Raw genomic sequence first — 14414 nt, forward strand, 5'->3', positions numbered from 1 at the left:
AAGCATAAAGAGCAGCGATGCTACGGTTTGGATCAGAAAAATCACTGACTTTCCAAAAAGCCTCTTAATAATAAGGCAATGTTTTCTAGCCAGATTTACAGCAAATGAATTTGTGAAGTAAATCCCTATTTCCTCCTAACTTTATTGTGGCGAAGACACCACTGAAGGCAATAAAATAAAATCACACTTTGCAAGTTTAACAATGCCTTTTAAAAGGTCACATTTAAGAAGCAATCGTAGACAGATTAACAATGATATTCACAGACTAATAACCCTTCACTAGGTGGCGAGTATGATGTTGCTAACAAGGAAAATGCAATCCAGGCTTGAAATGCCAGCGGTTTGAGGTTTTTTGCCTTACCAAGCCACCACATTTTGGTTTTCATATAGAGACAACAATCCTTAAACATCTTGGCAAGTGAACTGGTGTTTTGTGTATTTTTTTTTAACAGTCTCAAAACATTTTAACATTTTGGCCTAAAGTTTGGCATTTTGACAGGTTCTTCTATTGTTTTGTTTGTTTGATTGATTTTTTGGACTTTCCCATCACTGGCAGTTCTAAGCTATAGGAAGAGAACTTCAAGCCAGCAACACCTCCTGCAGATGGGAAGAGAGAGCAAGACAAAGCTATGGCCAGGAAGGATCATTAAATAACAATACAGGCTTGTTCCAATGTCTTTGGGGCATGAGATTGTCTGGCAATTAACTCATTTCCACAACAATCAATAGATTAGTAGATTGTCTGTGTTGGCCATTATGTTCCTAAAATGATGATTTGTTGTTTTAACTGATCAGTGGAGTTAAATAAACAAACCTTCCCTTCCCTACCCCCAACTACTTATGGGCCTTTTTGATGATCCGACAGACATCTTAGTCTCAGGAAAATCCAGAAGTGAACTAAGACTAGCTCCCCTTCCCAATGCCCACAGCAGTCCCAGCACTCTAGATTAGAAAGATTAGATTCATCTCTGACTGGGACCAAGAGGTACTATTGAAACCTCTGCAAACTCATGAATGTGTAACAAGTCAGCACATTGCCAAGATGCTCACTCAGCTCCTTCCAAATGTCCCTTTCCTATTGGTTCAGCTAAGATCTTTCCCCATGGGAGCAGTTTTGTGGCTGGTACTGCGTTAGGTGCTTTATTTTCGATATATATTAATTTTCAACAAAATGGCTACCTGGCTGCAACCTTCATCGGCTCTGGGTTCTCCAGAATAACTAGTTCAAATCCACTCAGGGGTGGACATTCGGCACAGCAATTAAGATGCTGTTTGGGACAGTTGTGTTCCATGTCATATTGTAATACCAGGGTTTGAGACCCTGCTCTGCTTCCCATTACAGCTTCTTACTGATAAGCTAGCTTCCTGGGAGGCAGCAGATGATAGCTCAGTTACTTGGGTCCTGCTACCCACATGGGAGACTGAGATTGAGTTCTGGGCCCCAGGCTTTGGCCTGGCCCCATCCCCATTGGAGGAAAGTTTTTCTCTCTCCCTTCTCCTCTCCCTCTCTCTCTCTCCCTCTCTGCTTTACAAAAAATAAATAAATAAAATTAATTTTAAAATTTCAAGCCATTCACCTTTATATCCAATTACTCTGCAACAATCAAACAGGCCTTTGCTGCCTCACTCATTAATCCAGCCACACAAGCAATATGACACTGGGCAAGTTACCCAATCTTGTTATGCTTTTTTTCCTCATTAATAAAATGGAGTTAATAAACAAGTTAGTATATGTTAGGTTAGAAAACCAGTGCCTGGCCCAGGGTAGGCACTATAAAAATATCTGTTAGAAAACAAATAAAAGCAACATCTATGGTGTGCTATGCTGGTTTCATAGGCCATAGGAAGAACAGCTCAACTCCAGAATAGGCTCTCCATAAAATTTAATGAATGAATTAGTAAGTAAATAAAGTGATAAACAACACAAGCTTTGGCCTTAGGCAGTAAGCTCACTGTGGGGTAGTCTTCTATGTCCTTAGGAAATGCAGTGCTTACACTGACTGGAATGAATGTCGTTCTTTGTCCCCAGGCTACCTAAATCCTATGCATCCCTCAAGGCCTGGCTCTAATTCTTTTTTGCCACAAAGCTCCTGACCACAACAGTCCACAATGAAATCTCTTTCTACTAAATTGATGTCTCCCTGAGATCCTATCCCATGATTTAATCACTTAAAGCTTTTTTTTTTGTTTGTTTGCTGGGCTTGCAGTAATGCCACTCTTCAACAAACCTGTCGTCTCTTTGGGAATGCACAACCAGGTTTTCTGTGGTGGTCATCTCATGTTCTCCAGCTTAGAATCAGCTATTTGCAACAAAGTGCTCAACAAATTCATGTCAACTAGTTGGTTGGTTGGTTGGTTGATTGATTGATTAGAGGCTTAATTGAGAGCCCCCAGAACAGCCAAACAAGGTTTAGCATAGTCTTTCAAAGTGCTGTTCGGACATCTGCCAGAAATCATGTCTGATCTTTCAACTTGTGGCAACAGCAGACATCACACTAAAGGTATTCTGCCATTCCACACAATTCCCAATGATTCTGTAACAGCAGACAAGGCATTTAAGTTCCGAATTCTCTTAAGAGAATTTCTGTCTAATAAGGGACACCTGTGGAATGCTTGTTCTTAAAATCACAATTGTTTGAAACCCACACATATTTTCATAAACTTTTCAAAGCTTCACATGCATGGATTTTTTGCACCACAGTAAACTTACTTTTTTCATTCCATTTTCCATGAACTTTTGAAGTACCCTCATTTACCTCGAGTATTTACTTAAGGTATAGGAGCAAAGGAATCTGCCTATGAGACAACAGTGCAAGTTTAAATGTTTAAAAAACTTATCTGAGAGGCAGACAGAGAGCTCCTATCCATTGGTTCAAATGCCTGCAATGGGCAGAGAGTTGGGCCCACTCGAAGGTGGGAGCTGAAAACTCAATCCAGGTCTCCCATGTGTGTATCAGAAACCCAATTACTTGAGCCATCACCTGCTAAATTCTAAGGTCTGCATTGGCAGGAAACTAGAGTCAAGAGCCAGAGCCAGTAGCTGAGCCCAGAACAGTGCAAGTTTTTAGTATTTTCATTTTGCAGATAAGGAAATTAAGAAATGACTTGCCCAAAGTCACACAAATAACAGCTGGCAGAATTAAAACTCAACTGCAGGTCTTCTGAATCCTAGCCCAAAACCCCTACCTTCACTTGAGATATTATAAACAACAACAAAGTTCTTCCTTTGATCCTGAACCCTAAGGGGCAAATATTGGTAATATTACTAGTATCTCCATTTAATTTTATTCTCTCTCTCTTTTCTCTTTCCTTAGCCTGTGTAAATAAACATGTTGCCATAAAAAGAACTGGGATTTGGAATCAGAAATAAGTTTGAATAAGTCTCCCACTTACTGTGCAACTTAGAATCTGTTATTTCACATCTCCTAAGCCTCAGTTTCTTCATCTGCACAATGGGTACATCACTATCTACTCCAAGGAGTTATATAAAACTTAAGTGAAATACATGTAAAACACATAGATGCAGCAATATTTGCCACACAGTAGGTCCACTACCTTTCTGATCCCCCCAGGTCTAGGTCTTGACTACCCTTTGAGTTTAAGAGATTTCTGTGATCCAACCCAAACAACACTACCTCCAGCCAATGAGGCACAACCACACAAGTGGAGTATCCAGATCCTTGCCTGCTCTGCTTTTCAGCCAGCTGTCTACATCCTTCTTGACTGCCCATTAAAATTAACAGAGAGCCCCAAACTCTCAATCAAGTCCTCTGAAGAACATGAGAGTTACGCCTGATACTTACTCATCCTTGGGGGTGGGGAGGGTGGGGGGTTCCCAGATGCCATCACTCACTCTCTCAGTCAGAGATAAGATGCCATCAAAAGCTGCCTACCTGCAAACTTTTCGAGGCGGGGTGGGGGGTGAGGGGGGAGTTGCTTTACTGACATGAAACACAAACAAAAAGAAATGGAAAACAGCAAGCAGCCCAACAAAGACAAGGCTTTAGCTTGTCATCCTCTCATAAGCAAAGATGGGGCTGCAATCAGGAGACTCTAACCCCTTTCCAGAATAACTAGTTAAACCAGCTTTACTTCTAGCTCTACCTCATCTCACCTCCAACCCCCTCCCCCAAAAGTCAAATCAGTTTCTGATAGAGCGTGAAAGGCAGCATAGGAGAACCATTCAAAACTGGCCTGCCAGAGGCTCAGGAAGAGAGAAGACCTTACAGCTAAGAATCTGTTGAGTGGCACTAGGGTGAGGGCCAGAAGACACCACAAAGGGTCTGTTCGCCACTGGGCTTAACCCTTGATCCTGTCAAATTAGTCCCACCTCCCGCATTCCTCATAGATGTAACATTAAAAGACTTGAGTGAAAGTTAACAGACCATACCGTCCCTGAGAACACACCAGGAAACAGCCACTTCTGGAAAGATAGGAAGTAGCAGTGTGGAGAAAAGCAATGTACTGTACAAACTGCCTGCTGTCAGTCAGGCTTCACGCTTGCACAGCCTAGGCCGAGCAAGGATCCTGGAGGCCTGAGCAAGCCTTCAACACAGCAGAAAGTTTCTGGGGGGAGGGCCTGAGAAGAAACAGGAGGACACAGAGAGGCAAAGTAACATGCTAAGACTACTCAGCAGGTTGATAAGAGAAGATAAGGAATGTGACAGAGGCGCTGCCCTACCCTGCCGACAGGACAGAGGTGCAGTGTGAGAAAGCTTCCCCTGAATCTGCTGGAACTTGCTGAGTGTTTTCAAACTCCTCAACCTCAGCTCCAAGAGGGACAAAGCTGGTACAGCAGACTAGAAGGGCTCACTGTGACCCAAGAGGAAAAAAAAAAGTTGGGTTCTGGACAGAGCAGGGCAGCCAATGAATGAACAAAGAGGCAAAGGCTCTTGAATGAGACAGTCCAAAATGTAGGCCTCCAGCAAGTGGTGCTGATGGGTGGGGGTTGGGAAGCAAAAAGTGGTCAGGAAAGAAGGGCAAACTATAGATGCATGGGAAATGTCTCTTGCTACCATGCAGTGCTCATTCTGTGCCATGGCAGGGTCCTACACCCACACTGAAACAGGAGGGAGGGGAGATGAAGTCAAAGGCTGGAGCTCACTTGGAGAGATCAAATCATCCTGATCCTTGCAACTTCAGTGCCCCCAGGATGGCAAGGTGCCCAAGTAAACATGCCACTGTGATGTGAGGAAGAACAGATCATCCCTTGCTACCCTCTGAGTAAATAACAAAGGTAATCTTTTCTCTTGGCTCGTTCACACTGGTGTAAGGAGACAACTTCTACCCAACCTTAGTCCTTGGAACACAATCTTCACCAGGAGAGATAAATAGTAGTGTAATTTCTTCACTAATAATTAAAGTCTGTCCGAAGAGTGTGTTTCAGGGAGCAGCCAGAGACAAAATATTAGCACCACAGAAGCTGAGTGAAAGTCATCTCAGTGCCAACATAACCAGTATAAAAGGGTCATTTGCTGATGGCAAGATAATTTTCAGGTAAAACTGGCATTCCATTCTGGAGAGAAATATAACCCTGCATACACACTCGGTCCCAGTATCAAAGGCACCAGCACCTTGGACACTTATGGTAGTGGAAATCCCAAACTCACCCAGATTTGTTTAATAGAGCTATCTAAAAAGTTTGTTGGCCCTAACTTATGGGCTGTTTTCCAAAAAATATCTTCTGCAAATAAGCATCTTGGAGCTTCAAATACTGTTTCCTGTAGCTAGTATATTGTAAATGTGATTAGTTGTACAATTTCATCACTCATACATTAATGGATTACATAGGCCTTTCCAGAACTGATCTGAACCTAACCACTATAAACAACATTTTGTCATTGGGGACATGTTTCCTAGATCTCAAATCTCCCTTCCCTAGACCCCTGACCTTTTGGTAAAAATCAGGATTAAGCCTCACTGTAATCTATTCCCTAATTGGGGTATGGTAATAAGAAAAGATTTTATCCCAACTCAGGTGACAACTAGTGAATGGGGGGGGGGGGGGGGTCCTTAAGGGAAGGAGGCTGTGGATGCAAGACCTCCATCAGAAGTAACTCTTGTACATATTCTAGGCACAGATAGGAAGCCCCAGGATCCAAGGCTGGCAGCAACGGAAGCTTCTGCAATCACTGGCAATGCAGTGTGGCGGGTGATAGATAACTCACACAGGATGGGAACAGATTCTGCTGTCTCCAGATTCCTACATAGAGGCACTGTAGTTTGGAGACTGCTTGTTATCTTACATATACTTAGCATCTTTAATCTTAGCAGCAATTAATTTTTTTCTCTGAAGGAGAAAATTAAGCTCAGAGAGGTACAAAGGAAAAAGATGTGGAATTCTGACTTTGGCACTACTCATTAAATGCCACTTCCTTCTTCTATTATACAAATTCCTTCTCTGTAACTTAATAAGCTCTTTGTATAAACACATACACTCCTTGAAGTCAGGGCTTATGCCTTCTCTGTCTTTTCTCTCATCTCCTCTAGATCACCTTTCCCAGGGTTGCCCTGGACTGGGAGCTGGGGCAGTTCTAAATAAATAGTTCTAAATAAATAGCAGGAGATGAAATGTGTCCCTCCAAAATCCGTGGTGGTCTTCAGTTGTAGTTTTTAAAATAAAAATCCTACTTAAATGTCCCCAGTTACTGTATTCAGCTGTAGACTCTATAACTTAAGAGGAACAAGGGCAATTTGGAGTGAATCCAGAGTAGGAGAAGGAAACCAGAGGAGAGATTTGATCCCACATCCCATAGGAAACAGTGAAAAGAGCTAGGGCTCTTTAACCTAAAAAAGTGAGATAAACAGACATGATTTTTGCCTTCAGACTACCCTAGGGGCCTCCTAAGACAGGAAAAACATCTTTGTTCTATGTTGGCCCCAGAAGGTAAAGCAAGGATGCCTGGATAATTGGTAGAGGGAGAATGACTGCAACTCAACATAAGGAAAAGCTGTCCACAGCCAAAACTTTCTAACAGTGAAATGGAGGCCTAGAAGAGCGAACGAGTTCCCCTAAGACCAATGGAGATCAAGTTCAGGGGCACTGCACAGGAGGTTCATGAAATGATTAAGAGGGGCCTGTGCTGTGGCATAGTAGGTAAAGCTGCTGCCTGAAGTGCCAGCATCCCATATGGGCGCCAGTTCGAGTCCTGGCTGCTCCACTTCCAATCCAGCTCTCTGCTATGGCCTGGGAAAGCAGTAGAAGATGGCCCAAGTCCTTGGGCCCCTGCACCCGCATGGGAGACTCGGAAGAAGCTCCTGGCTCCTGGCTTTGGATCAGCCCAGCTCCAGCCATTTTTGGCCATCTGGGGAGTGAACCAGGAGATAGAAGACCTCTCTCTCTCTCTCTCTCTCTCTCTCTCTGTGCCTCTCCTCTTTCTGTGTAACTCTGACTTTCAAATAGATAAATAAATCTTAAAAAAAAAAAGAAATGATTAAGATTAAGGCTAGGTGACTTCCTAAAGGCTCTCCTCCCTCTGAAATTCTGTGGTTCTAGGTTTCCACCAAGATCAGCAGCCTTAGTGTAACAGTCCTGACTCAAGCCTGCCCTTTGGTGCCTAGAGGGTGGAGAAGTGGGCAGGGAGAGCAGCTCCTCTCATAATCTCCGCTGTTCTTTATTAACTTTTCACAGATGGCTCAGCATCTTTTCCCCGTGGTTCTGAAGTAGTCTCACTATAAAAATCGGGATGTTCCCTCCAGATAATCGCCCCATAACGACCACACTCTAGTCCGAAGTTCTTTTTCTCTCTTGAAAGGAATATTCCTGAGGAGGGGATTGGGAAGTGTATGGGGGAAATCATTGTAATTGTTTAAAGGGACAATGCTCAAGTGTCTTCCAGTTGTAGTGGAATTCTTTTCTTTGTCTGAGGTTTTAGACAGAAAAGATCCTCTAAGAACAGGCACAGTATTTTTCACTTCAGTGAGTGTACGTGTAAATCTCCACAAATGTGTTTGGACAGCCCATCAGGGCCAAAATGGTATGTACCCAAAGCTCTAAAGGTTACCAGAATGCTTGGGGCCGCCGCTGTGTTGCAGCTGGTTAACACCCTGGCCTGAAGCACCAGCATCCCATATGCCAGTTCGAGACCCGGCTGCTCCACTTCTGATCCAGCTCCCTGCTATGGCCTGAGAAAGCAGTAGAAGATGGCCCGAGTCCTTGGGCCCCTGCACCCACATGGGAGACCTGGAAGAAGCTCCTGGCTCCTGGCTTCGGATTAGCCCAGCTCTGGCTGTTGCGGCCAATTGGAGAGTGAACCATTGGATGGAAGACCTCTCTCTCTCTCTCTCTCTCTCTCTGCCTCTCCTCTCTCTGTGTAACTCTGACTTTCAAATAAATAAATATTTTAAAAAGTTACCAGAATGCGTTCAGCCTTCTTGCTCTACCTCCCTGCAGTCTTCTTTGGTATCTGTCTGCATAGATTCCTGTCTCATGCCCCTGAAATTCCTCTACCTCTGGGCGAGGGTAGCAGTCGGGGGACTGAGGCAGCAGATACTATTGCTGATTTTAGAGGCAGACATGAGAAAGGCATTCACATGAGTAACTAGGCTGGACAAGCTCCTGAGAAGCACACCTCATGAAGGTCTCTCTTTGTGAGGCCAAGTCCTTAGCTGTTAACAACACCGCTACAATGGTTTCATGGGGAATTATCATTGCTCATACAATACCACCTCTGAAGCCAACAGGAACTCAAAATTGCAGCCAAATTAACTGCCAGTCACAAGGCAACCTCAATCTGACTTTATCCAGTTCCTCTTGAAGTCTTAACTGCTTTTTTTTTTCTACATGTATTTCTAGAAAGAAGGTCAAAGTGGGGATGAAAGAAAGGCTAAAACAACTTAAAGAGAATGTTCTACCACTATCCTAGGCTAAGGACAGTAAACAGCGTCAGAGTTGGCTCAATTCATTCTCACACCATCTGTGCTAATAAATGTGAGACAGGTATGCCTATCCCCAATTCTACAGAGACATGGGCCCAGAGAGGGCAAAATGATAAGGCAACAAAAGCGTATATTGAGTGGAGGGAGGCAAAACTTCCTTCTCCTCCAGGCTACTCCCCTATGCCACCCAACTTTGTTCCAGGGCAGTAACTGGCCCCTGCTGGCTTCACTGCAAATGGGCAGGGAAAGGGTAAATGTGTAGGCTGAGCCTGTTCTCTGCCCTGTCCTATCCTCCTCTCTGATATTCCTCTTCCTTTTCCTGCCTCCCGACACTGGTCTCTACCCTTTCTTTTTCTTCATCCTCAGTCAACCTCAGGGCATATTTCCAAGAATTCAAAATGAGTAAAGGAACCTCACACTACAGTTCAGCATCTCTCTCTCTCTCCCTCTCTCTCTTTCTCCAGAAAAATACAACCTGAATCTCTGGGCCTCTGAGAGGCCTTATATGATGTGGAATCACTGCTGTCAAAACCTTGGGAAGGTCACCCATTCCCAAAGAGTGTATTTTCCCAATGCAGGGAATCCATTTCATGGATGACTGTCTACACTGTAGTAGGGGTGGTCCCCTAAGTAAAAAGACAGAGACATTTCATTCGAAGAGAATCCCGGTTCCACCCAGACAGGCCCCCTGAGTCAATGACGTAGTGAAAGATGCTAACCAAAGGAATATTGCCAGGGGGGAGACTATACAAGGCCCCATAAATCAGGCAGCTGAATTCCCCATATTTGGGGAAATTATAGGATCCGGTAGGAATTGATTTCCCCAACCTGATTATTTTCTAAGCCAAAAGTTCTCCCATGACAAATCCAAGCTAGACTTTCACACTCCATGCTTTCTTCTACTAATCACCTTTTCTCAAATTCTCCCACTTCCCAGATAGCTCCACCTGTTCCACAAGATACCTCCAAGCATCTATACCACACCGCCCCAGACCCAAACTGGTTTGTATTCCCCGTAACACCAAAGGAGATTCTCTGACCTTTTCCACCACAGATCTGAGGTCATCATAAGTGACGTGAAGTCACCGAAAGAGTCCTCTCCAACTCCCTAAGTCTAGGACTACAAGCCAGTCCTCAATTGCTGGAGAGCCACAGGCTGACAAGGAAGTGTCACTGGTGTCACAGGCTGATAAGACTGGATACATCCGTGTCTTATTATTGCCCTAGTCTCCTTCCGAAACTGCAGCACTGTACGAAGAATCAAGAAAATCTCAGAGAAATCAAAACTGCAATGGACTTGGAGCCTAACACTGACTCACGGTCAGATAGACCTAGGCAAGCCACTGAATGCACCACAGCCTCAAGTTTTTCCATCAATACCTTCACAACTTGCACTGACTGCCTCACAGTATGGCTCCAAGAGGCCAAAGAAATAAGGTACGTAGAACACATCATAAACAGTAACAAGGGATGCAAGTGAAACGAAGCCTCATCTTTCTCTCTCCACAACGGTCTGGGGAGAAGAGGGCCAAAGCTAGCAGGAGGACAAGCAACTAGACTGACATGGTATCATTTAATGGTCACCTACTTGCGCCTCATTTTAGACATGGCAATGCCTGGGTCCAGAGAAAGGCAAGTGATATGCACAGGATTCCAGAACTAGACAGTGGCAGAGCAAGGATTCGAACCCAAGTTTTTTCATCTGCCAATTCAATCCTCCTTCTATTTCCTCCCAACCTATCCTCACCAGAGTGTGCACACTCAAGGGCCACCTGAAAGGAGAAAGCTGTATTTTTCTGAAGCACAAAAGAAAAAACAAAACTAAAGTAAAAAAAAAAAAAAGATTAATGAAATCTGCAAGAGTGTCTGCTCAGGATGAAAAAAAAAATACAGGCAAACACCGTACTTAGGGAAAGTACTATGGCCCCTTTCTATAATGTGGGGGCTAACCAGGTTATAGCTAGCTGTTACTGGAAGGAGCCAGGCTATTTGGAAGAGATGAGAGAAACGATCTTACATGGTGCCCCATGTATCCAAATGTGTGTAATAATGAGCCTTCCAGGGGTCAACTGTATATTCAGTAGAAAGGGAATCATTAAAAGGCACCCTGCCTCCCAACACACAACACACACTTCCTCAACAGCTTGGCCAAGGAAACCCTCATCTACTCTCAAATAATCCCCCAGCCTGACCACAAATTGTTGGCTGCCCCATGCATGGTCACACCCCCTCCCTTGTCATGCTCCTGCAGGCTCCTCGCAAAACAATGTGGGACCACAGCAGCAAGCATGCTCTGGGTTGCTTCTCAAGCTGGGTCAGCCCTGGGCAGAGCTGACAAATGATCTTTCCAAGGCAGGTTGTCTAGGCTGACTGTCGCAATTCAATTGCCGGGAGGAACTTCCAGACCATGGAGGGCTGTACAGCCCATGGTGACCTTGGCGGGAAGAGGAGGAAGAGAAGGAGTCTGAGTAGAAGAAATTCCTAAGGCCAGGATTTCCCTCTCCCAAGGGGTCCTTTCAGAGTGGGGCTTGTGGTTGTGTTTTTTTTTTTTTCTTTTGAAGTACCGCTCTCCCCAGAGAAGAGAGTGGAGGGAGAGTTGCCTTAGGAGGGCGTGTGATGGTGGGTGACAAAGGCATCTCAGACTGGTTAGCAATACTTGGCAAGTAGCGGGGGGCAGCGTGCTGCAGGAAGATCTGGGTGGCTTGGGGTGAAACTAAAGTCCCCAAGAATCCATGCCAGCCGCCCCCAAGATGTTGCCTTAGCGGACCTCAGGACCTCAGACAGCCTTAGCTGATAGGTATGCCTCCAGGCAACACCCCAGGGCTGCTCAGAGTGTGGGCCCCAAGGCTTGAAGGACTCCTACAATTCACCAGCAGCTCCAGTGCAAGGGAAAGCAGCACAAGTTTCTGTGGCTGGGGGGGCGGGGGGGGAGGGTGGAAGGGGAGGATTAGCTAACCCCCTGCTGAGACGGGCCCAACATTAAAAAGCCTGAAACTGCAGTGACATTTGTCCCCCACTGAGAAGCCCACATCTTTCTATGTCCAGCCCAACCCACATCTCCAACCTCCACTGCAACTTGAGTAGATCGGAAAGGAGAAAGGTTTTTGGATTTGAGTCTTTCAAAGAAAACAGCCACAACAACAAACCGGATAAAGTTGGTGAAGTTGGTTCCCTTTGAATCTGGTGCCTCAAGGTGAGTTGCCCCACAAGTCACTCCCCCCGCCCCCCCCCCCGGAACGGTCCCAGCTGCGTGCAGCCCCTACCCTCACCCCTACCGGGGCTGGCTCGCTTTGGGGGTTCGGAGCATTCGGGAGAGTTCCTCTCTCCTGCCCTCTGCGGCAACTTGGCTTCCAGCAGATCACAGCCTCCTAAAACAAACAAACCCTGGCGGCGGCGGCGGCGGCGGCGGCGGCAGCTCCAGCGCAGCTGCGCTCCATGGCGCAAAAGTTTCCTCCACACTTCTCAACGTGCAGGAAATCTCGCCGGCGCGGGGCAGGACTCCACAGGGACGAAAAGGCCGGGCCGAGCCGCAAGCAGCGACGCCCCGCGAGCTGAATGGAGGTGCACGCGTCCGGCCGTGGGAAGAGAGGCTGGCTAAAGCCTCCGATGTCTCTCAGCTCCATTCCCACTCCAGACCCTAACCCTGCAACCTGCCCGGGCGGGCCGACCCGCGGGTCGACGCAGGGGCCAGCGCTGCCCAGAGAGCTGCCAAGCCGCGCTGCCTGCCCCTTTGGCTCCTCAGGGTTCCGCTAGAGCTCAGGGGCCTCCAAGGAACACCCCACCGATAGCCGCCACTCCTCCAGCGCAAACTGAGTGGAGTAGCTGCCCCGAGGTGCGGAGCACAGGCTGCCCTTGCGCCCTGCCCTGCGTGTCTGTGCGCCAGGGCCAGCCGTGCTCTCCTCCTTGCGCTCCCGCCACCCTTAGGGGGTGTCTGCTCCCGGGCTGGTGGCAAGACCCGTTCGCGCTGTTCACGCTACTCACAGGGGCCAAGTTGCAAAGTTAGTGTGAAGGCCCCATCCCGCGGCAGCCTGAGCCCCGCTTGCCCATTCAAAGTTGGGCGCCGTTAGGACACGGCCGCGGGTCCTTACCTTAGACACCGTGAGCGGCTCGCAGTGCTCCAGACCCCCCTTAAGGGTGAAGCCCCAGGGCGCCCCCCCTTGCAGCTGCACAGGGACGTACTGGAAGGACCCAGGCCGGTTCTCCATCCTCGTCTCGGCTCAGGCGCCGCCGGGCTCCTTTTCTGCGGGGGCTACGTTGCCTCCGCCCCCAGCAGCTCCGCCACCATCGCCCTCCAGCTCTACGCCGCCCCGCCCCGCCCCGCTCCGCCCACTCTCCCGGCTGCAGCTCCGGCCGTGAGCGAGCGCAAGGAGGAAATGACACGGAGCTGCAGAGAGGGGGAGGGGGGGGGGGAAGGAGAAGGGAAAAAAAGGAAAGGAAAGAAAGAAGCGAGGCGGACGGCTAGCGCGTAATGGACAAGAAAACGGAGCAATCGGGAGGGGCAGCTGCTGGGACCTCGCCTATAGGATCGCTGGGGAGTGGGAGCAAGGCGAGGCCTCCCATCAATTGTTACATTGTTTCATTCAAGCAGGCCCCCCCTCTTCGGTCCTCCTCTTTGCTGCCCGCTTCCCCGCCCCTGCAAGCCCGCAGAGACGAGGGGAGGTGAAAGTCGTTAGTGTGGACGGCCCGAGTGGCCCAGTGGGTTCCAACGCTGGTTTCCTGATGAGCGCGTGCCTGTTTCTCTGACCGCCTCTATCTTCAGAAGGTCCCAGGACCCGGGTTCTGGGAGGCTTACAAGGCTGCTAATTTGTGGACGTTGCCTAGAGGGCTGGAAAGTAAAGTAAGCAGGCCAGCGAATACAGTGCGGCTGTGTGTGGAGGCTGCTGTGTGTGTGCACTAGGTGTGTGGGGTCATTATGAAAAACAGTGCCCCGGGGGCAGAGTTTAAATAAAGAAGCACTTTGAGGATGCCCCCCCCCCCCGCCCGCGCTCAGCCGCACCCTGGCTCAGCGCTGGCGTCTCTGGGTAGCACAGTGCTTGTGCATATTGCAGTCATCTGGAGTTCCTGGCACGGCCTGGCACTTGCCCCACTGAGATGACCAAGTGGGGAATCAGCCAACTTTATGACTAGCAGGATTGTCTCCAAACCTACAGGAAAGCGTGGCCGTGGGTAAGCGGGCCAGTTCCTGCGGTGCCTTTGGAAGAAGCAGCTTGGAGATAGGATCCAGAACATCGGTGTTCATCTGCTCCTGCTTGAGCGTGTATTATTTTCTGAGCTGGGCTTTTAGAACAAACCCAAGAGTCACAATCATATTCCTGCAAAGTGAAGTTGTTACTAAGTCCTAAGCTGATTTCTCAACTTTGCTTGACTGCGCAGGTTGCCTTCCCCCTCTGAGGTGTTTTCAATGGAAGCACAGGCTGCGGGCAGTCCCGTTTTCAAGGGCCTCCAGCTAACAGGGAAAGTGTTGACAATGCAGTTGTGACTCAACAGACCGTCCCCACTCTCTCTTGCCTGTTCTGTCTCTGTATTTGTCAGCTTCT

The 14414-nt window shown here is 47.6% G+C and overlaps 1 protein-coding gene across 2 annotated transcripts in view; it reads right to left on the bottom strand.

Moving 5' to 3' along the window:
• SHROOM4 (shroom family member 4) overlaps positions 1-13323 on the bottom strand; it is a 258245-nt gene extending 244922 nt beyond the window's left edge. The window contains exon 1 of one of the 2 annotated variants that reach the window (XM_002721647.6): positions 12966-13323. In XM_002721647.6, the coding sequence (XP_002721693.2) occupies positions 12966-13082 (117 nt within the window). In that variant the 5' untranslated portion in view covers positions 13083-13323. The remainder of the gene's footprint in view (positions 1-12965) is intronic. The other variant, XM_051834719.3, reaches the window with a different exon arrangement.
• Positions 13324-14414: the final 1091 nt, after the last annotated feature.

Source organism: Oryctolagus cuniculus, chromosome X (assembly GCF_051225735.1).
Source record: "Oryctolagus cuniculus isolate XC-2025 breed Fujian yellow rabbit chromosome X, ASM5122573v1, whole genome shotgun sequence".
In the NCBI taxonomy this organism is placed as follows: Eukaryota; Metazoa; Chordata; class Mammalia; order Lagomorpha; family Leporidae; genus Oryctolagus; species Oryctolagus cuniculus.